The sequence below is a fragment of the Sminthopsis crassicaudata genome, chromosome 5 (assembly GCF_048593235.1).
Source record: "Sminthopsis crassicaudata isolate SCR6 chromosome 5, ASM4859323v1, whole genome shotgun sequence".
In the NCBI taxonomy this organism is placed as follows: domain Eukaryota; kingdom Metazoa; phylum Chordata; class Mammalia; order Dasyuromorphia; family Dasyuridae; genus Sminthopsis; species Sminthopsis crassicaudata.
This window is the reverse complement of record NC_133621.1, coordinates 242,488,589-242,516,188: the sequence shown is the minus strand read 5'-3', so window position 1 is coordinate 242,516,188 and position 27,600 is coordinate 242,488,589. Positions and strand designations below refer to the sequence as shown.

Sequence of the window (27,600 nt, the reverse complement as noted above, 5' to 3'; positions counted from 1 at the left end):
CTAGGAAGAGCTGGAGGATGTAAGGAGGAGGAGCTGTCGCGGATACTCCCACTAGGGTTACTTAGTTTAGGAGCTGCATCTCCTCCCCTCCCATCCTGGGCGGAGCTAGGGCGCTCCCGAATCCTCCCCCTCCCCTTCTCCCCTCCATCCCCTTCCCTCCCCGTGCCGAACCCGGAACAGAGCAGGTGGGAGGTGGGGGTAGTGGTGGCCGGGGCAGGGCCATTGCCCTGGGCTCACTGAGACCCCTGCCTCCTTTTCTTCAGCGGCGGGCACAGCCATGTCTGCGGAGGAGATGGTGCAGATCTTGCTGGAGGGCCGCTGCTACCCAGTGAGCAAGAAGAAGCTTATCGAACAGAGCGATTACTTTCGAGCCCTGTACCGCTCGGGTATGCGGGAAGCTGGGGGACCAGCCTCTGGGGGCCCCGAGGTGCAGCAGCTACGGGGTCTCAGCGCCCCGGGCCTGCAGCTCGTGCTGGATTTCATCAACACTGGAGGAACTGGGTCTGGCTGTTTTCTGGGGCCGCAGGCAGAGAAGGGAGGTGGAGAGGAGGAAGAGGTGGAGGAAGGCAGCCTGCTGGAGGAGCTGGTGGAAGTGGCCTCCTTCCTGCAGGTCACCTCTTTGCTGCAGCTGCTGCTGTCCCAGGTGCGACTGGACAATTGCCTGGAGCTGCACCGCCTGGCACAGGTGTATGGGCTGCAAGACCTCCAGGGGGCTTGCCTGAGGTTCATGGCTGCCCACTACCATCAGGTGCTTCGAAGTCCCAAGTTTCCCCTTTTGGTCTCCCCTTCACAGGCTCCAGGGGAGGTCAGTCTCAAGCAGAAGCTGAGGGAGGGCAGGATGAAAGGGAAGGCTGTACTCATAGCTCTGGGAGACTTTTTGGGGGGCCCCCTGGCCCCGCACCCCCACCAGGGAGAGCCGAGGTCTATGCTCAGATATGATGAGGCCGCCCAGCGGTGGTTGCCTCTGGCCAGTCAGCTGCCTCCTGATCTGGTTAACGTCAGGGGCTATGGCTCTGCCATTTTGGACAACTACCTTTTCATAGTGGGAGGTTATAGGATCACCAGCCAGGAGATCTCTGCCGCCCACTGCTATAACCCTTGCAAAAATGAGTGGAGTCAGGTGGCTTCGATGAACCAAAAGAGGTAAGAACCAGATCCCAGTGTTCCCCCAAAACTCGTGAGTCCGTGGTGGCGTGGCAAAAAGTGGTGATAATGTGCAGATGGACATCCCTGGGGTGTTACACCAACTCAGTATTCTCTGCTGTGACTGGCTTGTGGGCCTCAGACTGGTTTTGTTCCCTTAACTTTTGGAGGAACGAGTCAGAGATGTCAGGACAGAAGAGCTAAATGAGCTTAGACAGTAGGACTTTTAATGCAAGGAAGCAGCACCTAGCCACACTTTCTCCTTTTTTTTTTTTATTATAGCTTCAGTGACAGTTATCTTGTTGCACAAGAAAGATCAGATTTGGAAAGAAGGTAAAATATAACCTGAGAAGAAAAAACAAAAATCCAGCCACATTTTTAAAACATATTTCATGAGAAAAGTTTAGTTTTTCCTTTGACTTAGATTCTTATAGTCACTGAAGTCACACATGATCAGTCTAAGCAGTTATATTTATCCAAAATTCCTATGGGACAACTTCTTCCATCATTCAGAATCCTCTCAAGGCCTTAAAATACAGTCCATAGGCTTAAAGATTTAGATTCTAGATACATAAATGATAAAGCATTCATTGTACAATCCCAACCCTTAAGGAATTTACAATCTAATAGAAAAAGACAATATAAAAGGGGATTATAAAAGGACTAGGAGCAGTAGGAGAGGAAGGGAGGTGAACAAGAAGTGAAATGAATAGTGGGGCTGGAGTTTCCTATGAACAGGTACTTCCAGTGGACCTCAAGGGGAAGTCATCCTCTAGAACAGTGGTCCTCAAACTTTTTAAACAGAGGGCCAGTTCACTGTCCCTCAGACTGTAGGAGGGCAGGACAATAGTAAAAACAAAAGCTCACACTCTGTCTCTGCCCCTCAGCCCATTTGCCATAACCTGGTGGCACCGCATAAAGGTCCTCAGCCTGCCGCCATAGTTTGAGAACCCTGTGTTTAGGGGGTAAAGGGAGTAAAATGATCTAATCCTTTCTACTGCTAAGGCAACTTGGTTAAGGTCAGTCATTCAGGTATGGTAGTAAGAAGCAGGGGGCTTCAAATTCAGGTCATCTTCTGGTTTTTACACTATTGTATTTATCACAAGCATCTCTCCTCTTTCTCCTTCCAAAGACCCATCCTACATAACAAATAGCATTTGTTAGAGGCAAACAAACAGAAAGACAGGGAGACAAGGGAGATAAAGAATAAGAAAAAGAAAGCATATTGAAAAAGTCCGAAAACATGTTCAACCTGTAACATCTGTGGACCTCCCATCTCCCTCCACAAAGGGATAGTTTGGGAATGGTCTCGTATTGCTTGATTTGAATCATGTTTGATATTTATAATTTTGTTACATTCATTTTTTTTGCATGTTTCTTTTCATTTATACTATTGTTGTCATGGTGTATGTTATTATCTTGGCTCTACTTATCTTCACAATGCTTTAATTCTTGTGGATCTTAACATTTCATTGTATTTATCACCTATATCATTTCTTAAAGCACAGTTATATTCCATTCATGTACCACAATTTATTTAGTCTTTCACTTATCAATGGGAATCTACTTTATTTCTAATTCTTTGCAGTAACAAAAAATGCTTTTATAAATATTTTAGTGTGTGTGGAAATATTCTTTTATTAACAGTTTCCTTGGGGAATAAATTCTGTAATGAAATCTCTGGTTCATAGAATATAGACATTTTAGGCCTTTATTTGCATAACTAGATTTCTTTCTAAAATGGTTATACAATTTTAGGACTCCACTAACAATACATTAGTGTGTTTAACCCCTTCAATTTTTTAAAATTAATTTTATAATTATAAATTTTTTGACAGTATATATGCATGAGTAATTTTTTTTATAACATTATCCCTTGTATTCATTTTTCCAAATTTTCCCCTCCCTCCTTTTACTCCCTCCCCTAGATGACAGGCAATCCCATACATTTTACATGTGTTACAATATAACCTAGATACAATATATGTGTGTAAATCCAATTTTCTTGTTGCACATTAAGTATTGGATTCCGAAGGTATAAGTAACCTGGGTAGATAGACAGTAGTGCTAATACTTTACATTCAATTCCCAGTATTCCTTCTCTGGGTGTAGTTATTTCTGTCCATCATTGATCAGCTGGCAGTGAGTTGGATCTTCTTTATGTTGAAGATTTCCACTTCCATCAGAATACATCCTCATACAGTATCATTGTTGAAGTGTATAGTGATCTTCTGGTTCTGCTCATTTCACTCAGCATCAGTTGATGTAAGTCTCTCCAAGCCTCTCTGTATTCCTCCTGCTGGTCATTTCTTACAGAGAAATAATATTCCATAACCTTAATATACCATAATTTACCCAACCATTCTCCAATTGATGGACATCCATTCATCTTCCAGTTTCTAGCCACTACAAAGAGCTGCCACAAACATTTTGGCACATACAGGTCCCTTTCCCTTCTTTAGTATTTCTTTGGGATATAAGCCCAGTAGTAGCACTGCTGGATCAAAGGGTATGCACAGGTTGATAACTTTTTGGGCATAATTCCAGATTGCTCTCCAGAATGGCTGGATTCTTTCACAACTCCACCAACAATGCATCAGTGTCCCAGTTTTCTCACATCCCCTCCAACATTCATCATTATTTGTTCCTGTCATCTTAGCCAATCTAACAGGTGTGTAGTGATATCTCAGAGTTGTCTTAATTTGCATTTTTCTGATCAGTAGTGATTTGGAACATTCTTTCATATGAGTGGACATAGTTTCGGTTTCATTATCTGAGAATTGTCTGTTCATATCCTTTGACCATTTATCAATTGGAGAATGGTTTGATTTCTTATAAATTAGGATCAATTCTCTATATATTTTGGAAATGAGGCCTTTATCAGAACCTTTAATTGTAAAAATATTTTCCCAATTTGTATCTTCCCTTCTAATCTTGTTTGCATTAGTATTGTTTGTACAGAAACTTTTTAGTTTGATGTAATCAAAATCTTCTATTTTGTGTTCAATAATGATCTCTAGTTCTCCTCTGGTCATAAATCCCTTCTTCCTCCACAGGTCTGAGAGTAGACTATCCTCTGTTCCTCTAATCCATTTATGATCTCATTCTTTATGCCTAAATCATGGATCCATTTTGATATTATCTTGATATATGGTGTTAAGTGTGGCTCCATATCTAATTTCTGGCATACTAATTTCCAGTTTTCCCAACAGTTTTTTTCAAGTAATGAATTTTTTATCCCTATGTTGGTATCTTTGGGTTTATCAAACCCTAGATTGCTATAGTTGTACCCTTTTTTGTCCTTTGTACCTAATCTGTTCCACTGATTGACTGGTCTATTTCTTAGGCAATACCAAATGGTTTTGGTGACTGCTGCTATATAATATAGCTTTAGATCAGGTACACCTAGACCACCTTCATCTGACTTTTTTTTTTTCATTAGTTCCTTGAAATTGTCGACCTTTTGTTCTTCCATATGAACTTTGTTGTTATTTTTCTAGGTCACTAAAATAGTTTCTTGGGAGTCTGATTGGTATAGCACTAAATAAATAGATTAGTTTGGGGAGTATTGTCATCTTTATTATATTCGCTCAGCCTATCCACGAGCACTGATGTCTTTCCAATTATTTAAATCTGACTTTATTTTTGTGGCAAGTGTTTTGTAATTTTGTTCATATAATACCTGACTTTTCTTTGCTAGATGGATTCCCAAATATTTTATGCTCTCTACATTTTTTTGGAATGGAATTTTCTTTGTATCTCTTGCTGTTGCAATTTATTGGTGATGTATAAAAATGCTGAGGATTTATGTTAACACCTTCAATATTGACTTTAAAAAATATATATATATATATTTTAATTTTCAATATTCACTTTTATAAGATTTTGATTTCCATTTTTTCTCCCTCTCACTTTTCCCCCTCCCCAAGATGGCAAGCAATCTGATACAGGTTATATATGTACAATCATATGAAACATATTTTCTATTAGTCATGTTGTGAAATAAGAAGCAGAACAAAGGGAAAAACGAGAAGAAATTAAAAAACAACAACAAAAAAGTGAAAATAGTTCTTCACATCTGCATTCAGATACCATAGTTCTTTCTGTGGATGTGGATAGCATTTTTTGTCATGAGTCTTTTGGAATTGTCTTGGATCATTGAATTGTTGAGGAGAGCTAAGTCTGTCAAACTTGATCATAGCACAATGTTGTTGTTACTGTGTATAATATTCTCCTGGTTCTGCTTACTTCAGTCAGCATCACTTAATGTAAATTTTTCCAGGTTTTTCTAAAAACTGCCTGTTCATCATTACTTACACAACAATAGTATTCAATTACACTCATATACCACACTTTATTCAGTTATCTCCAATTGATGGATCTCTTCAATTTCCAATTCAAAGAGAACTGTGATGTACATTTTTATATACATGGTTCCTCCCCTTCTTCCCCCCCCCCTTTTTTTTTAATGATTTCCTTGGGATGAAGACCTAATAGTTTGCTGCATCAGAGGGTATGTACAGTTTTATAGGCCTTTGGGCAGGTAAACATTGACTATTGCCAGTTTTGAAAAAAATTTTGACCAATTTACAGGGCATGAGGTTAAACTCCTTAGTGGTTTTGATTTACATTTTTTAAATTAATGATTTGCAGTATTCTTTCAAGTGGTTGTGATTTGCACTTTTTAAAAAAAAATATTTTTGAAACTGTGCATAGCCAATCACTATTGGAGAATGGCTGTTAGACTCAAATATTTATTGTTTAAGAATCCTGGATACCAACCCCTAATCATAGAAATTTGAATTAAAGATTTTTTCCCTCATTCAACTTCTACTTTCTTATTCTACGTGGATTAATTTTGTTTGTACAGAAGCTTTTCAGTTTCATATGATCTTTTGTAATTACTTCTGTCTCCGATTTGATTCAGAATTTCATACCTAATTGCCTGTCGTCGGGGGGAGGGAATAGAGGGAGGGGGGGTAAATTGGAAAAATGAATACAAGGGATAATATTATAAAATATATATATATATATATATAATAAAAAAAAAAAAAAAGAAAAAAAAAAAAAAGAATTTCATACCTATATCTGTGAGATATATATGATTTGCTTCTCTTCTAGGTTTTTTCTTTTTCTTTTTAATGGCATGATCTTTAATAATGTCATATATTCACTTAGAATAAATTGAAAAATATGTTGTGAAAATGTTGCTCTAAGGCTAATTTTTGCCAGACTGAATTTCAGTTTTCTCAGCAATTTTTATCAAATAAGGAATTTTTTTTCTAGATAATCTATATTTTCTATAACCAGACACTAGGTTATACAGTTTTTTTCACCTTTCTTTACTTTTAAAAACTAATATCAAATGATGTTGATGAATGTTACTTTATAATAATAGTTTGAAGTTTGGAAGTGCTAGTCTCCTTTCATTATGTAAGTTTTTCTTTTTTTTTTCTCATCATTTCCTTTGATACTCTAGATATTTTATTTTTCTAAATGAATTTTGTTATTATTTTATCAAATACATTAATGTATTGCCTTTGTTATTGATTGGGATAGCATTAAAAGTATAAATTCACTTTGGCAGTTGTGCAATTTTTATTATATTTGCACAGTTTAGCCATGAGTAGGGAATATTCCTCCAGCTGTTTAGATTATTCTTTTTTTTCTTTTAAGGAGCACTTTGTAATTGAATCTATATAAGTCTTTGGTAATTGATTTCACTAGATATTTTATGCATTTTGTTCTTATTTAGAATGAAACTTATCTTTATATTATTGTTTCTTGTGTTTTGTTATTATATAAAAATGCTGGTTTTTTTGAAGATTTACTTTGTAATTTGCAACTTTGATGAAGTTATTATTTTAATTAGCATCTTTGAAGTTTCTTCAGGATTGTCCAAATATATCATCATATTAACAAACAGGGGTAGTTTTTTCTTTTTTTCTCTTGTCTTTTTGAAGTTGCTAGCAATTTTAGAACTATTATCAAATAACAGTAGGGAGAGTGGACATTCTTACTTTATTCCGACAATTATTATGAAAATTTCTGGAATCTCTCCATTGCATATGATGTTTGCTCTTAGGTTTCGAAGATGGTTTTTTGTGACATTAAAAAAGATAACCTCTATGCATATATTTTGTATTATTATTTTTTTAAAGAATAAATGAATGTTGCATTTTGTCAATATTATTTGTGTCTATTGAGATAATTATGTGGTTTGAGATGTTTTGGTTTTTAATATGATTAAACTATGTTGATTGTTTTCCTAATGTTGAATCCTATTTGCTTCCCTGGTATAAATTCCATTAACTCATGACAAATGATTTCTCAGAAAAATGACTAAATGAGATTTTGAGTCGGAAAATTAAGTTTTATCATTTGTTGAGTTTAGTATTCATTAATAATATTGATTTATAGTTTTCTTTCTGTGTTTTATCTTTACCTGGTTTAGGAATTAAGATAATTTTTCTGTCATATAGGATTCTGATAGGGTGCTTTCTTTCTCAGTTTTTTGTAATAATTTGTGAAGTATGGATACTAATTGTTCTTTACAAGTCTGGTAGAATTCTCTTGTGAATGAATTCATTGAAAGTTTATTTCTTCAATAGGTCCTCTATGATGAGATCTGTTTCTTTTTTTGAATATTGCATTGGTTATTTAAGATCTCTCTCTGGTCTAAGAGTACTAAGCCTCTACAGTAAATTTAGCTTAATCTTTTTTTAAAAGTTGGCCTTATTTTCACTGTCTTTTTCCCCACTCCTAAACTCCCACTTGTTTCCCTTTTTTCTTTGGAGTTTTGATTATTAGTTCTTTTTTGTTTTCCTATTTTAATGTGGTTATTTAATTTTTCTCTCCCTTTTTTCTCCCTTTCTGTCAAGTAGATTACCCTTCCTCTCCCTTCAACTCATCTTTGTTAGCTTTTTTCAGTTTCATCTTTTGTGCCCTTTTCTATTATCTATCTTCCATCTCCTCTTGACCCTTATTCTCTGTTTCATGCCTTCTATCTAGTCTCTTGTATTTTCTACAATCTACTTTGTCTACTGCAGCTAGAATTTTTGAGATAGACAGTTTGCCATATAGATTTCCTCCTTTCATTATGCCATTATGCAGAGCAATACAAATTCCTGTATTTGGCAGAGGTTATGCGGCCTACCACTGTTTTACATCCTCCCCCTGCTTTCTTTCTCTCTGAATTTGCTTCAAAATCTTCTCCTTAGATCTATGCTTCCATTCTTCCTGGTTCCAATTGTCCCCAGGAGCTACAGCTTTTCCCTTCTCCACCTGAGGTAGGACAGGTTCTCTTGTCAAGTATCAAATCTACAAAGCACCCAGAACATCTTCACCCCTATGGGCATTCATCAGTGGAACCTTTTGCCACCACTAGAACATCACCTCATTGTTCCCTCCCCTCCCATTTTTTAATCTTTCCCCTTTATCCACTTCCCTGAAGGCTGTCTCTTCCTCAAAATCCATAGGAAAAATCTTCCCCTTATTTCTAGCCACTGATTTGACCCAGTCACATAACCTTCCCTATTCCCTGCTCCTTTCCTCTCTTCTATGTATCTTCCTATTTTATAATGTAACCTCAGAAAAAACATTGACTACCCTACTGTAGGGAGGGTGTTTCTGTCTGTCTTGTCCCAGGGCTGCCTCTCCTCTATATCTCAGCTTTTGTCCAAATTTCCATGTATACATTTAGAAGAAAGTCACTTGTCTTCTGCTGTCTATCTGTAGCTGTCCTTTGCTACTGCATTAGTGCAGTTCTGTTGTTTGAGGTCTTTGAGAAGTAAATAATTAATATCTTCAAGTCTATTTTCTTTCTAAGAGTATTTCAAATGCTTATTTTCTGTTTAGGTCACTCTAGATTCTATTGCCCTTCAAAACATATTGATAACGTTTAGATTTAGGGGAACCAAAATGAGATTAGGGTTTCTGGTGGTCAGGGAGTTAAATAAGGTCTAGTGGCTGGTTCACGGTTCAGGGAACCAATGGAGAGTTTGGTTCCCTTGCAGCCCCTTGGGGGGTAGGAAGCTTTGAGGACTCCCTTCTGGCAGCACAGAGGTTCTCCGTAAAAGAATTTACAGACCTGAAAACCTAGATTGATAAAAGAAGTTTATTATGGGGACTGGAAGTAAGGTTAGAAATCCTGCCAGGCATAAAGTCTGGTGTTAGGGAAATAGGTGAGGATAAATAGAGTGGACAGAGGCCCTTGGCATCCCAAGCATGGCATAGCTGGCATGTTTGGAAGTTTTGCAAAGAGAGGTTTTAATTTGGCTCTTTTATATTGAATGTCTTAGTCGGGGCTGGGACAGCTCTAGTTGGCTATGAGCTGGGGATTGCTCTTGAATGTGGCTGAGTACAGCTTGAATTGAATGGAAGATCTACATTTGAATAGGGTTGGAATTCTCTAGTTCAAGACTCAACCAGCCCCACATAGGTAAACCACTTTATCTGATTCCCTGAGGCTGTCTCTCACTGAGACTGGATTGAAGGAGATTTTTGCATCATTGAAATGCCCTTTCCTTTATATTTGAGGGCCTTCTTTCTTGAAGAGTTTGTTGTTTCTGAACTGAATTGTTAAATTTTAACTACTATGCTATGTCTTAGAATTTTCAAGTTTGGGTTTTTTCTGGAGTTGATCTATGATTCTTTGAATTGGCATTTCATTTTCTGCGTTTGGAAGTGCTGTTCAATTCTTTTGTTTTTTTATTGAATTATGGTTTTAAAAGTTTTTAGACCTGTCATGTTTTTCTGGGTAACTCATGAAACTTAGTCTCTACACATCCTGTCTTTGAGATTGGTATGTTTTGTTTGTATAGTGAGCATATTTAAAATTTTTTTTTTAACTTTGTGATTATTTGCATCCCTGATCAATTGTTCTCTTTTTTGTTTCTTTGGTGAAACTTACCATTGTAGACTCAAATTTTTTATTTTGCCACTTTTTTTTTATTGTGCAAATCAGAAATTCTTTTTTAATTCTCATCTCTGTTGTGGCTGATGAGGTCTAGAATTGGGGTGCCCAAATGAAATTATGGCTTAATTTAGGTCTAGTGGCAGTTTTGGGGTACAGGGAGTCACATGGAGCTCCCCTGCAACCCCATTGGATTCGGCGCAAGGATACGGAGTTAAATGAGGTCTAGTGGCCACGCAAGAGTCCTCTGTAAAGGAATTTACAGACCCCAAAATTTAGATTGATAAAAGAGGTTTATTTGGGCGATTGGAAGTAAGGTTAAAGTCTAGTTAGTATAAGGTGAAGGTAGAGATAAGACTGGAAACAGTGTTCCATTGGGCAGAGATCCTTGGCATGCCAGGCATAAGGCTGCCATGTTTGGAACCTCTGCAAAGAGAGGACTCCAGTTTGGCTCTTTTATAATGAGAGATTTAGCTAAAGGGGCCTGTGGGTGCAGTCCCAAATTGGCTCCTTGCTGTGTTTCAGTGAAGGCTAGAATTTGCTTGGTGGGGGATGGGAAACCTGATCAGATCATTAGAATGGGGGCTGGAACAGCCAAGTGGACTCAGATACGATGGGGGCTTGGAGAGCCCAGATCTCCTATTGGAATTCAAAGGGGTGCTTTTGACCAGGATTTGTGAATCAAAGGTCCTAGCTTCTTGAATTAATAATGCATCAGCTAGGAGGGGTTGGGAATCAGAAAGGAATAAATCAATCTGAAAGGACTAGTTTCTTAAAGGGGCTACAACCTGCATCAGTGGCCCCATCTTCTCATCAAGTTTTCTTGTCTCTTTCAAGTGTTGGATCATTTTTCTATGTTTTGCAATATTTACTGATAGATCCCTGAACTCATTTATTAGATCTAGAAATCATATTTCCTTCTGCTTTTTGCTTTTTAAAAATCCTTTTGATATATCTGCTTATTTTTAAGGTCTGAATTTTCTTCTTCCTGAGATCTTTGGCAATTTCATTCATTTTCCCCTTGATTTTTCCTAGTTACATACTTCTTTTAACTCTTTTTTTCCCCTGATGGTGGTTTCCCTGGAGTCTGGATCTTAAGCAGTGGTCCTCAAACTTTTTAAATAGGGGACCAGTTCACTGTCCCTCAGACTGTTGGAGGGCCAGACTATAGTAAAAACAAAAACTCACACTCTGTCTCCGCCCCTCAGCCCATTTGCCATAACCCAGCAGGTTGCATGTGGCCTGAGGGCCATAGTTTGAGAACCCCTGTCAGCTTCTTCTGATACTGAGCAAAGCCTAGATTTCTGCCCCAGGAAGAGGGAGCAAAATAAGAACAACAGAAATAAAAGAATGGAGAAAAGTTAGAGGAAGAATCAAGAAAAAATAAAAAGGGGAAAAAAGGCCTGCTTCAGGATTGGATCACATTCTAGTACAAGTCATTTGAGACATGTCATGTCTGTGATGCCCTTTCTCTTACTTGAATACCTCCATAGTTCTGTACCTGGAAGCAGGAGGTGTGACCAGCAATTCTTTGTACTTTAAATGTTCTTGGGCAGGTTCTAGTTGGAAAACACCTAGTTTCATTCTGTCAAATTACAAATTAGTCCGTTTGAAGGGTTCTCTTTAAACTCAGATGCTAATTTGAATACCTCAATTGAACAATAAAAAAATGCATTAAATAATCTCAGATGTTTTGAGTCTGAAGCTGTGCACATTAGCCACACACCTTCAGCAAAATTAATAGGTTACAAAGTGTTTTCTTTATAATTAAGTCCCATATGTTATATATTGAATAGAACTTGGAACCTTTTTTTAAAATTTAATTTTATTTATTTTTATTAATTTTATAATTATAACATTTTTGACAGTACATATGCATAGGTAATTTTTTACAACATTATCCCTTGTACTCCCTTCTGTTCCGAATTTTCCCCTCCTTCCCTCCACCTCCTCCCCTAGATGGCAGGCATTCCCATACATATTAAATATGTAGAACTTGGAACCTTGAGCGATTATGATGCTGTAATCAAAGAGGATCAATAATTCAAATAGCAAGAAATCACTTATTACTTTATAATAAACCTTCATGGTCTAGAGGGAAGGCTCTCTCCCTAGGCTCCATTGGTGTTTGCCCTTTAATCTGACAATAGGGTTATTGAACTCAAAGTAGCTGATTTCCCTCAGGGATTGAACACAGTGCAGAAAGCCTGGGAATCTTAAAATAACAAGGTAACTTGTTTCTACTTGGGTTGGCTTGGACATAAAATAAAGTGGTTTTCATCAAACCCTTTGCACCCTGGAAAAAAAAAGGTGGTATGAAGCATACTTTTCCAGGCATGACTAATGTGTTGATTTGTTTTGATTGCTTGTATTTAATTGTAATGATGGAGGGCACTTCACATTAGAGCTGGAAGACAGCAAATTATTGGAAAGTGACAGGGAAATAAAAGAAGAAAGACCATTAATCAAACATAAATGTGTCAACGAATAAAGATTTTGCTATGTAAATTACTGTTCAAAATCTTCAGTATTTTAAATGTACTGTGGTTTTTTTTTTTGTTTTTTTTTTTAAAGTGTACTGTTTTTTTTCTCTGCTCTAGCAGGAAACTCTGGATAACAGGTAGGCAGTGCCTCCTGGTGGGCTGAATGTGGATCTGAACTCAGAAAACAGGTTATCACTAGACTGTTTTTGTGTTTGCTTTGGTAGTTATTACTTTCCTTCCTACTGTTTTAATTGGGAATAACCTTCACAGCGGGTATTATTTCCACACAACCAAGCTTTCACACCATCTTAGAATCTCAAAGCTCTGGAAACTCCCCTTCCAACTCTCATCTTGTCTTAACTCAAAATTGACATAAGAATCCCCTCTACAAAGACCAATAAGGGAACACCAGGTTCCACTTGAACATTTCCATTGAGGGAGATTCTACTACTTCTGAGCCAATTCTAATTATAAAATTCTTCCTTCCATCAAGTTAAAATATGCCAGTGTAATTGATTCCATTCCCTGGGGCCACATCTGATGTTTTTTCCACATGATGGCCCTTCAGATAATGGAAGGCAGCTATTAAATCTTATTACTAAATCCATTAATTTAGTTTAGTTTAATTAATTTAAATTAAATCTTCTTATTACGCCTTCTGCCACTTAAATCTTCTCCAAGTAAAACATCCCTAGTTTTTTGAAATGTATGGGTCACTATCCTTTTCACTGAGCTGGTCAAGTTCTTCTGGGAATCTGAAAATACAGTAGTATTTTTTTTTAATTTATTCTCTCCTTTCTTCTCCTTTGCCCACCCTACTAAAGAAAAAAAGAAAAGAAAAACCCTTGAATAAATATGCATAGTTAAGCAAAATAAATTCCCATATTGGCTGTGCCCAAACATGTGTCTCATTTAGTCTATTACCTTTTGGTCAGAAAGCAATCTTCATTTCTCTGAAATCTTGGTGATTGTGTTCATTGGAATTATGAGTCAGGAAAACATTACACATTGCTTTTTAATTCTTTATTCCTGGGGCCATTGACCTTGCCAGGTCATCACCCTGACTGCCAAAGACATTTGTTAAAAGTCTCTTCAATAACATTGTTCTAAAGAAATTAAAGCACTCAATATAGTTCATATTCATATAAAAAGTTCATGTTGGATTTTATATTGTTCTTCAGTTTAATTAGTTTGATGTTGAGGTCAGAACTCAGTAAATTAACCTAAGCATACACCAAGCAAGTTGTATTATTCTTAACTCTCTACATTCAAGAATTACTGCTTAATTACATAGACTATTTTCATATGGTGAAGTTCCTCTTAACTCAAATTTGACAACTTGAAAAAGCATTTCATAAGAGGCCAAAGTGCACTTGAGCAATTTAGGGGGTAGGTAGAAGGATTGTTTACTTTTTGGCTGCTTTTTAATTCAGCTTTGAAAATAACTACTCACCTATTTGCCCAGGGCAAGTGATTCTGCTGGATGAGTAATAAAATGTCTGCTAATTTTATTTACTTTACTTCCAGTGTACCTTTGGGGAGTACAGAGTAAAAACAAATTGTGGGCTGGTAAAATCGTAAGCTTATTTACAAGACTGCCTTAATTCTTTCAGTTCTCTATTTTTCATGGTCAAAAGTGACATCATGATTAGGTTTTATGAATCATTGGCATCAGAAAAATATTACCAAAATGATGCCAAGGGACCCCCTACTAATTCAGCCACCCAGGTGAAGTCTAATGACATACAAAATTGTTCTCAGGGTCTAAAGCACAATATACAAGTCCCAATGAAGGGAATGTTCTTTTCACTGATTTCTAGGAAATTTAACCCTATTTACAATTTTATTAACTGTCCCTAAGTCTATTTTGTAATTTTTAATGATGTCCTTTTATCCACATACTTAGTTGTTAGCTAGCTCAACTACATGTATATACATGTGTGTATGTATACACATTTACATATATATGTATATACATATATATATGTGTAAATGTGTATATACATACATATATATGTATATACATATATATACACATATTTGTTTTTAAAGAAGCATGCCTCAATGCCCCATCAGTAAAATGGAGATAATAAGAACACCTATTTTACAGGTTCTTGCTAGGATTAAATGAATTAACATATGCAAAGTATTTTGTAAATCTCTCTTTGTCTCTCTCTCATTCTGCATACAAATGCTAGCTATTGTTATTTATAAAATGTTAGAATATATGACCTCCAAGTTTACTTCCATCAACAAGTTAGAGTTTTGACCCTGGAAACATAAAAATGTTCAATAAATACTTGTTTAAATGATACCTTCAAATGTTATCTTTTGTTAAATGTTTTTAGAAACATTTTGAAGATTTTTTTTTTTCCTGTAGAAATTTAGGGCAGGAAAGGAGTTTAAAGAATCAGCAAATTCACCTTTCTCTTTTGAAGTTAGGATTATACTCCATCACAGAAAAATCCCTTATCTTAAAATCTCAAGAGGAAATTCCAGATTCTGTCTCACATTATACATATGATCTTTTGTATCATAAGTCTTTCATTCCTCTCTTTCAGGTCCAGTTTCAAGCTTCTGGCTGTGAGTGGAAAATTGTATGCCATTGGCGGACAGTCTATTTCAAATGTTGAATGTTACAATCCTGAGCAGGACTGGTGGAATTTTGTGGCTCCATTACCAAATCCTTTGGCTGAATTCTCTGCCTGTGAATGTAAGGGGAACATTTACGTCATAGGAGGATATACTACTAGAGGTAAGTCAAGTGAGTCAGGGTAGTTTAAAAAATGTGTAAGAACCTGCATCTTAGAGTGGAGCAAAGGATGTCCACAAAAAGTGTTCAGATATGTCCAAACGTTTACTTGCCAATCAAAGTGAAATAATCAAAAAATATTTATTACAGACATACTGTGTGTTAGTCACATAGTTTATTTTAGAGATGGGAATGCAAATCCTAAAGTTGGGTTAGTCTGTAAGATAAGTTGGTGATAGGACCCCTATAAACAAGGTTAGCAATTCTATAGAACAAGCTGGGCATTAATTGGGGACCTTGGGGGAAACCATCCTCTTTTGTCTACTGCCTCTAGAAATTTTATCAGTACAATACAGATAGTTTCTTATTAGTGCAAGTAATGAATCCTGTGATAGTGCAAGTAATGAATCCTGTGAATCAGTTGTATGTATTTGATTTTGCACTATTCTAAGTTATAATTATGTATATTGTGATCATTGGTTCTGTTTAACATGTACATTAGTAGAAAAATGTGACTGATGCAGTGAATAGAGTACTGGCCTGGAATCAGGGATATTTGAGTTCAAATCTATTCTCAGACATTACTTGTGTGACCCTGTTTGCCTCCATTTCCTTATATGTAAAATGAGCTGGAGAAGGAAACACACCAAACCATTCCAGTATCTTTGCCAAGAAAACCCAAATAGGACCCGAAGAGTTGGATTTGACTGAAAAATGATTGAACAATATCCGTAATATTTAGATTTAAGGTAGTTTATGAAGAAGTAAGGACACTAGCACTGGGAAGGGATTGGAAAGAGCTTCATGTAGGAGATGCTTGAGCTGCATCTGAAGGAAGAGAGGTTTTTATGAGATGGACATGAGGAAGATGGATGTGTAATTGTGGAGAATGGCCATACCAATATCAAACTAATTTGCAATCAAGGGTGTAACAGCAATCATCAAGCATCTATTAAGCACCTATTCTGTTCTAGGTACTAGAAGCTAATATACTAGATGCTAGGATAACAAAGACCAGGAAACAAGAAAGCCTCAATAGGAAGGCCCAAGAAATTTGCATTCTATTGGTGGCTAATTATAACCAATATATATTCAAAATACATAAAAGGTAATTTGATGTAGAGACACTAGCAGCTGGGGGAAGTGGGAAAGACTTTATATAGAAACTAGAATTGAACTAGTTTGGAATCACTTTGTGAAGGATTTTAAATGCTAAAGTGAGAGATTTATTAGTGGTGTTTCTTGAAAAGGAAAGTGACATTCATTCTTATGCTTTAGGAAATCACTTTAGCAACTATAGTTGGTGGTAAATTAGAGAAAAGAGAGGCTTGAGGTAGGAAAATCCATTAGCAAACTATTGCAGTAATCCAGGAAAGAAGTCATGAAGACTTTAATTAGAATATATATAGAGAAAGGGATGGATAGGAGAAATTTTGTGGAGTTACAATTGAAAGGACTTGGCAGATGATTGGATCTGTGAGCTGAGGGAAAGTGAAGAGTTAGAGACAATAATGAGTTCAGAAATCAGATGACTGAAAGAATGGTGATGCTCTTGACAGAAATAGGAAAGTTCGAAAGAAGGGTTTTGCTTTTGATGTATTGTTTGAAATGCCTGTTCAAAATGTCCAGTTAGTAATTGCTGATAGTACTAGAGCTTAGGAGAGAGACTTAGCTCAGAATTAATATGAGCTCAGAATGCTCTCTCCCAGATTGGACACAAATAGTCTATTTGGGGTGGGTTCTCTAACTTTGTGCATCTCACATTTCTTTTGAGCCACTTCAGTCCTGTTTGCTCAGAGCACAGTAACTTCTCTGATGAGGGTGTTTCATGTGCCAGTATCTTCCATGTCATACAACCAATTCTAAAGTTCTTTAGAGAGGCCTTGAGAGTATCTTTGTATCATTTTTTCTGATCACCACATCACGCCTGCCCTGTGTGAGTTCTCCATAAAATAGCCTTTTTGGCAAGCGTTTGTTTGACTAGGAAGCGATTTAAAGATCTGGGAATCATCAGCATTAGGTGATAATTAAACACATGGAAGCAGATGAAGTCGCCTAGAGGAAGAATAAGAAGAGAAGAGGATCCAGGATAGAGCCTTAGGAAATACCCACCTTTAGGAACTTAGGCACAAATCATTAAATTGGTGGTTGCCAGATGGAGGATGAAAGGAAGATATAAAATTGATTGTTTTTCTGATAAAAGGAGTATTTCTTTATGTTTAAACATCATTGAAAGACAAAGTTCATTGAAAATGTACAACTGGACTTGTAGAATATTCAGAGTTTTGGTCACATTTGACACAGAAAGAGAGGACAAAACACCTTAAGTTTTCCATACAGAGACTAGGATAGAACAGAAATGTCATTAATGGCTTATCTTGGTTGTGTGTGACAACACTCAAGTGAAATGAGTGTCTTTTAGTTAAACTTGCAGTTCTCCCAAGTCAGCTAGTACTGTTAAGTCTTTTTTTCATAGAACACTGGATTATGTATTTGTATTTTCAACAAAGAGGTGGGAGAAATTGTGCTGCGTGCCTCAAAAAGTAGTTTGTTTGTTGTTTTGTGGTGCCTTTTTTTTTTTTTTTTTTTTTTTTTTTTTTTTTTTTTTTTTTTTTTACTGAATTTGTTTTTTTATTAAAGCTTTTTATTTTTCAAAACATATATCTGGACAGTTCTTCAACATTACCCCTTGTAAAACCTTCCAATTTCTCCCCTCCTTCTCCCCATGCCCTCCCCTAGATGTCAGGTAATCCAGTACATGTTAAACATGGTAGAAATCCAATGTATGCGTATATATTAATTTTAAAATTATTATTATTTTTAATTTTTATTTTTATTATAACTTTTTATTTACAAAACATATGCATGGGTAATTTTTCATTATTGACCCTTGAGAAACCTTTTGTTCTAACTTTTCTTCTCCTTCCCCCCACCCCCTCTCCTAGATGGCAGGCAGTCCAATACATGTTAAATATGTTAAAGTATATATTAAATACAATATATGGATACATATTTATACAGTTTCTTACTGCACAAGAAAAATTGGATTTAGAAAGAATGTAAAAATAACCTGAGAAGGAAATCAAAAATGCAAGTGGACAAAAACAGAGGGAGTGGAAATGCTATGTTGTGGTCTACATTTATTTCCCAGAGTTCTTTTGCTGGGTGTAGCTGGTTCTCTTCATTATTTAACAATTGGAACTGATTTGGATCATCTCATTATTGAAGATAGCCACATCCATCAGATTTGATCATATAGTATTGTTGTTGAAGTATATAATGATCTCTTAGTTCTTATGTGTACATATTTATATAATTATTGTGCTGCACAAGAAAAATCAAATCAAACCAGTAAAAAAGAAAAAAAGAGAGAGAGCAAAATAAAATGCAAGCAAACAACAACAAAAAAAGAGTGAAATACTATGTTGTGAACCACACTCAGTTCTCACAGTCCTCTCTCTAGGTGTAGATGACTCTATTCATCACTAAACAACCGGAACTGATTTGAAACATCTTATTGTTGAAGAGAGCCACATCCATCAGAATTGATTAACATATAATTTTGTTGTTGCCATGCGTGTATAATGATCTCTTACTTAAGCTCATTTCAGTTAGCATCAGTTCATGTAAGTTTCTCCAGGTCTTTCTGAAATCATCCTGCTGGTTGTTTCTTACAGAACAATAATATTCCATAACATTCACATACCACAATTCATTCAGTCATTCTCCAACTGATGGGCATTCATTCAATTTCCAGTTTCTAGCTACTACAAAAAGGGCTGCCACAAACATTTTTGTACCTGTGGGTCCCTTTGCCTTCTTTGGGATATAAGTCCAATAGAAATACTACTGGAACAAAGGGCATGCACAGTTTAATAATTTTTTGAGCATAGTTCCAAATTGCTCTCCAGAATGGCTGGATGTATTCACAGTTCCACCAACAATGTATCAGTGTCCCAGTTTTCCTGCATCCTCTCCAACATTTGTCATTATCTTTTCCTGTCATTTTAGCCAATCTGAGAGGCCAGCTGAGTGGTATCTCAGAGTTATCTTAATTTGCATTTCTCTGATTAATAGTGGTTTAGAGGTGCTTTTTAAGAGGAAAAATATCTTTTTTAGGGGTTCTTTTCTGAGTTGGATTGACATTTCTTGGTTATGGAGAAGTAATCCTCTGAATTAAGGATTCCTGGAGGAACTTAAAATGGTTTAGTTGTGTGAATATGCAAATATTTGTGTGTCTTGGGGAGGATAGTGGAATGTGTGTATGTGTATTTGTGTACTGTAGGGATGTGGGAATCAAAGGCAGTATGTTAGCAGTAAAATTGTTTCCTCTCTAGTTTATCAACTGTGTGGTTCATTCCTTTCCTGAAGCTATTTCAGGTGTGTTGCATTAGGAGTGTGTCTTTGTACTGTAGAGAAGAAAATTCCCAATTTTTCCATTATATTTAATTCTAAAATATGATGCCCGGCACTCACCCATTTTACCTCCAGCTTAGTTAGGGGGTAAGGTTGCACTAGTCATCTCTGTATTCTAAAAACAGTCCATAGTTCCCAAAGGATTCCTGTATGTGTTTTCATGGGAAAGGGAATACTCAGAATCGTCCATGTTAAGTGAATTTCCAAGAATTCTAATTCCTTTCAAGCTGGGGACCAGCCAGCAATGCATCATATGTGAATTAGAAGAATGCAAACATTGACAATCTACATTTTCCTAAAGTGATGTCAAATATTCTTCTTTCCTTTGCTAAATATGTCCATAAAAATATAAGATGACAGGCTCTCACTATAACTAAGCAAGTAATCTACTGAGAAATTTCTTTTCTTTTTTTTTCCCCCCACCACCTTGGCTGAGCAAATGTCCTTTAAATTTGACCTGGAAAACACTTGCTAGTGTGTTTCTAGCTTCACGCTGCTTCTGCCAATGTACTTTTAGCTTCTCCTGGGCCACCCACTATGATTTTGTTTTTGGAAATTCCAAGCCAGAACACCCATTGTGGGCTGGTTTGGTGCTGTGAATAAATATGTGGGGGTTTGAATGTGAGTCTGTAAAGATGTGTCAGGGTTGGGTATTTCTCTTTTATCCCATTAGAAATCCCCTTTGCTTGGTTGTTCTTCCTAGCAGTTTTGGTAGTTACATTCATTTAACCAATTGTCAAAGTAATCCCTCACACAAGAACAAAAAAATCATGATTTGGAAGTTTGGTTCATATCCTGCTATCTTCTTAAGCTGGTTGAGGCTTTTCAGAAAATAACTAATAATCTATTTCTTTTACAATATATGATTAATTTTCAAAACACCTTTTTGGAAACTTCACATTTTGCTAGGTCAGATCTCTTTAATGAACTACAGAATATACTAAATTCTAGAATTGAGAAATATAATGTTGGAGCCAGGCTTTAATTCTGAAACAGAAAAATTTGTATTTGGTTCTAGGGAAAGTAGGGAGCCGGTGGCATTTATTGAGCAAGGAATGGTAGCCTTAGTGTTAGCTAAGTAGAGAGAGTAGAGAGAAAGGGTCTGATATAAGAGATGTGGTGGTGGAATTTATAAGAATTGGCAACATTGTTTGTGTGGTTGAAAGAAAGAGAAGGAAGATTCTAGGAGTAATCTGAGATTATGAACTTGTTTGACTGGAAAAATGGTGATTTCCATGATTGAAATAGGGAAGGTAATTGGAAAGTCTAGAAATGGAAATATAAATTTGGGAATAATTTGCATAGAGATGATCATTAAACCTATGAGAGCTGATGAAGTTATCAAGGAAGAGTATAGAAAAAAGAGAGAAGAAAGTTTGACAGAATTTGGGGATTTACCTAAAATTTGTGGGTACAGTACCACCACTTTCACTCCTCCTCCTCCTGGGATTCCAATGTAGACAGCCAAGAACCCTAAGTCAAAGAGCTCTGGAAATAGCCCTCTCCTCCCCTTATTCTCTACCCAAGACCACTGGTTCTGCTAGTAGCCTGGTGCTCAGACAGCCATTATTCAGAGAACCAACTCTTATAGCTATGTGACCTGGCGGCTGCTTTAGAAAGTGTTTTATTAACCACAGTGACTAAAGACTGAGAAAAGAAAGTTCTTCTTACAAAAGTCCCTTGATCTGGCTCAACATCAAAAATTGATATAGTCTTATCAGTGGAAATAACATTAAAGAAGTTATGTTCCCATTTGTTTTACCATTGTATTCTAAGAACTTTTCTCTGATTTGCAGCCCAAACCCCCTATATGTATAATTTTCCCCTATTAAATCAACAAATTAAATACTTACTATGTGCAAGGTACTTTGCTAATTTCTGGGGTTACAAATGTAAGTAAAAAGAATGAGTTCCTAACTTCAGGGAAAGTACATTCTATTGGGGAAAACAATGCATTGAAGATTGCTAAAAAGTTGGGGAGAGTAGAGTATGGTGGCAAAGTCTGGAGAGTCATGGATAGTTTAAAGGCTTCCTCAAAATTGAGCTTCAGGGAAGAACTCATCACTGGGAGAAGGAAATCACAGAAACGAAGGGAGAAAGCTGCTGAAGCAGGGTCTAGAGGTGGTGAGAAAGGACTGGGCCTTTTTTCAAAATGGAGGTTAATGGAGAAACATACCCACAGGAGAATTGAGTTGTTTTTTTTCTTTTTGTACCCCAAATGCTTAATAAATGCTTTTTCATTCATGATATGGATGATGACTGAGCAAAGGAGACTAAGAACTTGTCTACTAACAGTAGACAAGAGAACCAAGAAACAGCAGTTAAATTAAAATCTATAGAGAAAAAACTAGAAGAGTGAGGTCAGCAGTGTTAAATATATCAGAGGGAAAGCAAAGTAATAAAGGTAGCTTTTTTCTAAGGCTTTTGTTATGAAATTGAGGAGACAGATAGACTTTACTTAATTCATGGAGTTCTTACTGCCATTTATATAATTGGAATTTTTTGAATACTTAAGAAGTCATCTTTGGACTAATGCATTGTCTTCATTTCTTTTTTATAACATGAATCTTTTCCTTACAAAATCCATCTCTTTTGAGGTTAAGGGACATATTCAAAGTTTCATAGTTAGTTTAGTCTTATTTGTAATCTAGTACTTTTCCTATAAATCACCAAAAGCTATACTTTGCATGCTGTCTCCATCATGTAAAACTGGCTCTTTGAGAAGAATTGTTTAAATATTTGAACTTGTCTTAAATGAGAAGACTTTTTATAAAACAAAACTTACACAAAAAGCTTTGTTGATTTTTAGTCATATCTGACTCTTTGTGACCCCATTTAGAGTTTTCTTGGCAAAGGTGCTAAAGTAGTTTGCCATTTTCTTCTCCAGTTCATTTTACATATGAGGAAACTGAAGAAAATAGAGTTAAGTGACTTGCCCAGAGTCACATAGCTAGTAAATGTCTGAGGCTGGATTTGAACTTAGGTCCTCCTAACTCCAAGACTGGCACTCTATCCATTGCATCACCTGATTGCCCCTAAGATGATACCTGCCTTCAAGTAACTGAAGAGGTATAGATTTTATATGTGTGTGTGTGTGTGTGTGTGTGTGTGTGTGTGTGTGTGTGTATTGTAGGAATAATGTGTAGAATTATAGAAAGCAGATTTAGATAAGTTTAAAGAAAATTTTTTTTAACCATAAGAGATTTACAAATAATGACTAGACTTCCTAAAGGAGTGAACCTCTTGAGGTATATGGTTGCTCCTTGAAGCTGTCTTGACTTTGGGTATCTTGGTGAGACTGACCAACTCCACTGGTAGATCAAGTTTCCAGAGAGCAGTTGCATGTATTTCCCTTTCAGGGATATAGGGATACTCTTGGAGGCAGTAAGATTATTTTTAAAAAATCATTTATTTATTTATTTAATTTTTGCAAAAATTTGAGCTACTCTGGTGCAGGGAAGACCAAGACATAAACTCAGAAGATAACAGTATGTAAACAGCTATAAACAAAACCTCAAAGACAAATGCTAATAAGAATTCCTGGAAGTATTAAGGAGATGTGTGTTAGAAGAAAAGTTGGGGAAAGAAATACAAAAGTAATGCAAGAAAATTATGAAAAGAAAATTAACATTTTGATAAAAGAGGCACGAAGAAATTCTAAAAAAAAAATACTTTAAAAAATAGAATTGATTTAATGGTAAAAAAGACACAAAAATTCACTGAAGAAAAGAACTCCTTAAAAATTAAATTATTTGGGACAACTAGGGGGTGCAGTGGATGGAGCACCAGCCCTGAAGTCAGGAGGACCTGAGTTCAAATCTAGTCTCAAACACAACACTTCCTAGCTGTGTGATCCTGGGCAAGTCATTTAACCCCAATTGCCTTAGCAAAAAAAAAAAAAAAGTCAAGCCAAAGCTAATGAAACATCAAGAAATAAGAAAACATTAAGAAGAATGAAAAAATAGAAGAAAATGCAAAGTAACTTATTGGAAAGACATGTGGCCTAGAAAATATATCAGGGAGAGATAATTTAGGAATTATTGGACTACTTGAAAGCCATAATTAGAGAAAATTTAGACACTAAGAAAAACTGCTGATGTATCTTAGACTTAGAGGGTAAAATAAAAATTAAAAGAATCTAATCAATCAACTCTTCAAAGAAACCCCAAAATGAAAATTCCCCGGAATATTATAGCCAAATTCCAAAACTTCCAGATCAGAGATAAAATATTTCATGTTTGTTAGAATCATACATGATTTAGTAGCTTCCATGTTAAAAAAGTAGATGGTTTGGAATATGATATTCTAGAAAATAAAAGCTAGAATTGCAATCAAGAATCATCTATCCAGCAAAACTGAGTGTCATCCTTCAGGGGGGAAAATGGATATTTCATGAAATAGTGGACTTTCAAGCATTCCTGATGAAAAAAAAAACAGAGCTGAATAGAAAATTTGATATTTCAACACAAGACTGAAGAGAAGCATAAACATGAAAGAGTAATTGTAAAGGATTCAATAAAATTTAACTGTTTCCCTATTTGGGAAGATGATATATATATATATATATATATATATATATATATATATATATATATATATATATATATATATAAAAAGAACTTTATCATTATTAGGGCAGTTAAAAGAAGTATATATAGAAATGGGTGTGAGAGGAGTCTTCCCCTCCCCCCCAAAAAGTGAAAGGGTGAGAAAGAGGGATGCACTGGGAAAAGGAAGAGGTTGAATGGGGAGAATTTTCTCTCACAAAAGAGGTATAAAGAAGAGCTTTCACAGTGAAGGGATAAATATGGAGGAGAGATGGCAGGCAATGCTTGAACCTCACTTTCATTGGAATTTACTAAAACAAAAAGAATATATGTGTAATATGTGTATATACACATACTCACAAAACTCATTTGGGTATAAAAATGTTACTTATCTAATAGGGAAATAGAAGATGGGGATAAGGTAAGCAAAATAGATTTTTGAGAAATTACAGGGTAAAAAGAGAGACAGGAAGAACAATTGGAACTGGTTTGAATCATCTTATTGTTGAAGAGAACATCGATTACAATTGATCATCGTATAGTCTTGTTGTTGCCGGGTATAATGATTTCCTGGTTCTGCTCAATTTCACTTAGCATCAGTTCATGTAAGTCTCTCTAGGCCTCTTTGAAATCATCCTATTTGGTCATTTCTTACAGAACAATAATATTCCATAACATTTATAGACTATAATTTATTCAATCATTCTCCAATTGATGGGCATCCATTCAATTTCCAGTTTTTATCCACTACAAAAAGGGCTGCCACAAACATTTTTGCTTTGTTCCTAAGTCTTGTTTGTACTATATAGAAATCCCAATAACTTTAAGGAATTATTTTATGTTCAACTACTTTATCTAACCTAGTTTCTTACTGATTTTTAATTTTCAAAAAATTCCCTCATGTCATGTCATCTACAAGTAAGAATAATTTTATGCAGTGTTTGTCTTTAATATTTCTATAATTATGTACAATACTAGTAGTGAGTAAATGCATACTTTACCACTGATTGTGGGAAACATTGAATGTTTCTCTATTACAAATAATGCTAGTTCTTGGCATTATATATATGCTTTTGATCATATTAAAGAAGGTCCCTCCTGTGTTTATGCTTTTTAGGATTTTAACATGAGTACTTTACTTTGTCAAAGTACTTGCATCTATTAAAATAATCATATGGTTTTTGTTATTTTTGTGGATTATATTATGAATTATGTTTGCTAATTTATGTCAAACCACTTGTAAATCCATCTGGTTCAGAATTTTTGCTTTTAGTAGTTTATAAATGGCTTGCTTTATTTCCTTTTCTGAGTCTAGGTTAAAATTCCTATATTTTATTAATTCCTATTTTTATTCTCTCTAAAGAATATTTTATTTATGCCTTTTTACATTTGCCTTTGATTCCTTTAAGCCTATCATATGATCAGTTTTTAAGGTATTATAAATTTCTGAGAAATATATAAATTTTAAAAAATGTTTTTATCTTCATTAATCACATAAATGATTAGTTAAATCTATTTTTTCAACAATTCTATTCCACTTTATAACTTCCTTTATCCTTGTTATATATACATTTGTGTAGTTCTGAAAAGGAAAATTTCCTTATACTTTTTAGCTGGAGCTAAGTTTATTGAATTTATTGTTTTTTCTCTAAGTTATTTAAAAATACCTCAGTAGAGAGAGAGAGAGGGATCTGTTGTGGATAGTAAGCAATATCTATAATGTTTACAAATTTGCTTATTTTTTTATTTTAGATAGGAATATGAACATTTTGCAATACTGTCCCTCTTCTGATGCTTGGACTGTTTTTGAAGTATGTGATGTCCACATTCGAAAACAACAGATGCTGTCAGTGGAGGAGATCATCTATTTGGTGGGAGGTTATCTCCATGAACTTGGACCCAACAAAAGGACCAATCAAAGTGAGGACCTGTTAATAGTCCAATCTTTCAATACAATTACCCGGGAATGGCTCTATCTCAAGGAGAATACATCCAAATCAGGTCTTAACTTGACTTGTACACTTCATAATGATGGAATCTATATTATGAGCAGAGACATTACTCTATCAACTAGCTTGGAACATAGGGTTTTTCTCAAGTACAATATCTTTTCAGAGAGTTGGGAACCATTTAGGCGTTTTCCGGCTTTTGGACAGAACTTATTGATTTGTTCTCTGTATTTGCCTAGTGAAATGGAAATATGACTGAATTTAGTTTAGTGTTTTAGAATATTTAAAGAACCAAATTAGAAAAAGTAAAATCTTATTATAAGGATGATTGGCATTTGCCCAAGGTAATAATGCAAGCTTCATTAGGACTTGTAGTTAGTATTTATAAATAACCTCACTACTTGAACTTTTTTCACTATTTTGAAAGATTTGTGACTTTAATGATATTGTATTCTCTCCACCATCACTGATCATTCACACCTTAATAAATAAGTTTTCATTAGTTGCTTTGTCCAAAAAATTTATCACCGATCTCTAAATAGCAGAAATGGCAAAATATGAATAACTCTGAAATTAACTGGGTTGAATGTTAGGCAACAGCCACATATCTGCCTGCCTGCCTGCCTGATACTCAAATCTGTGGGACTATTTCAGAGTGAGTTGGAGATATTTGGGGTTCTCTTTATCAATAAACAAACATTTTAAAAACATTTGCCATGTGCCAAATCATGTGTTGAGGTCTAGAAATATAATACAAAAAGTGAGCTTTTCAAGGGCAGAGGCACTTAGTGCAATACCTTGTACATAAAAGGCACTTAATAAATACTAATTGAGAAAAAAATAGATTCTAGGAGGTTTGCTGTCTAGAGTTTTAGTCTAGGATCTTTTAAAAGATTTTAATTGATATTAATCCCTTTTATTAAGGGATAGGAAGAAAGAGGAAAGATAATTGACTCAAGGTGGGGAATAATTGGAACAGCCCAAAGTCTGAACATATCCATAAGGGAAGAAGTGCCACAACCTCCAATGGTAGTTTTTCCAGTTGTTTACCCCAGAAAATTTTTTTTCCAGCATTATAAAAAGGGTTCCTGGAGAGAGACCAACATCACTGTCAGTCACAATTAGGAGCCAAGAACTTTAGATTCAAACTTAATTAAATGGTACCATGAGGGCATCATTCTTCACACCAATAATAGCTTTCCATATTTTGGTTTACCATCACAAAATTTGCTAACCAGGAAATATCACTATTAAATGAATGATAAGTTCAGGGATTAGGTAAAAGTCAGAACAAATAGCTTAGATCATAAAATTATTGCACCTTAGAGGGGTTTGCTTTTTGGGAAATGGAAAAAGGGCATGTTCTAATTTTAAAACAATAAAGTCAACAGTAAGA

The 27,600-nt window shown here is 35.6% G+C and overlaps 1 protein-coding gene across 2 annotated transcripts; it reads left to right on the top strand.

Moving 5' to 3' along the window:
• Positions 1 to 27,600, top strand: KLHL42 (kelch like family member 42). Of its 2 annotated transcripts, none has more exons than XM_074270668.1 (4): positions 1 to 19; positions 264 to 1,143; positions 15,102 to 15,295; positions 26,008 to 27,600. In XM_074270668.1, the coding sequence occupies exons 2-4, from the start codon at positions 278 to 280 to the stop codon at positions 26,457 to 26,459; spliced, it is 1,512 nt and encodes a 503-aa protein (XP_074126769.1). In that variant the 5' UTR covers positions 1 to 19; positions 264 to 277; the 3' UTR covers positions 26,460 to 27,600. The 2 variants fall into 2 exon arrangements, with proteins under 2 accessions (XP_074126769.1, XP_074126768.1); XM_074270667.1 differs by lacking the exon at positions 1 to 19 and adding an exon at positions 42 to 185.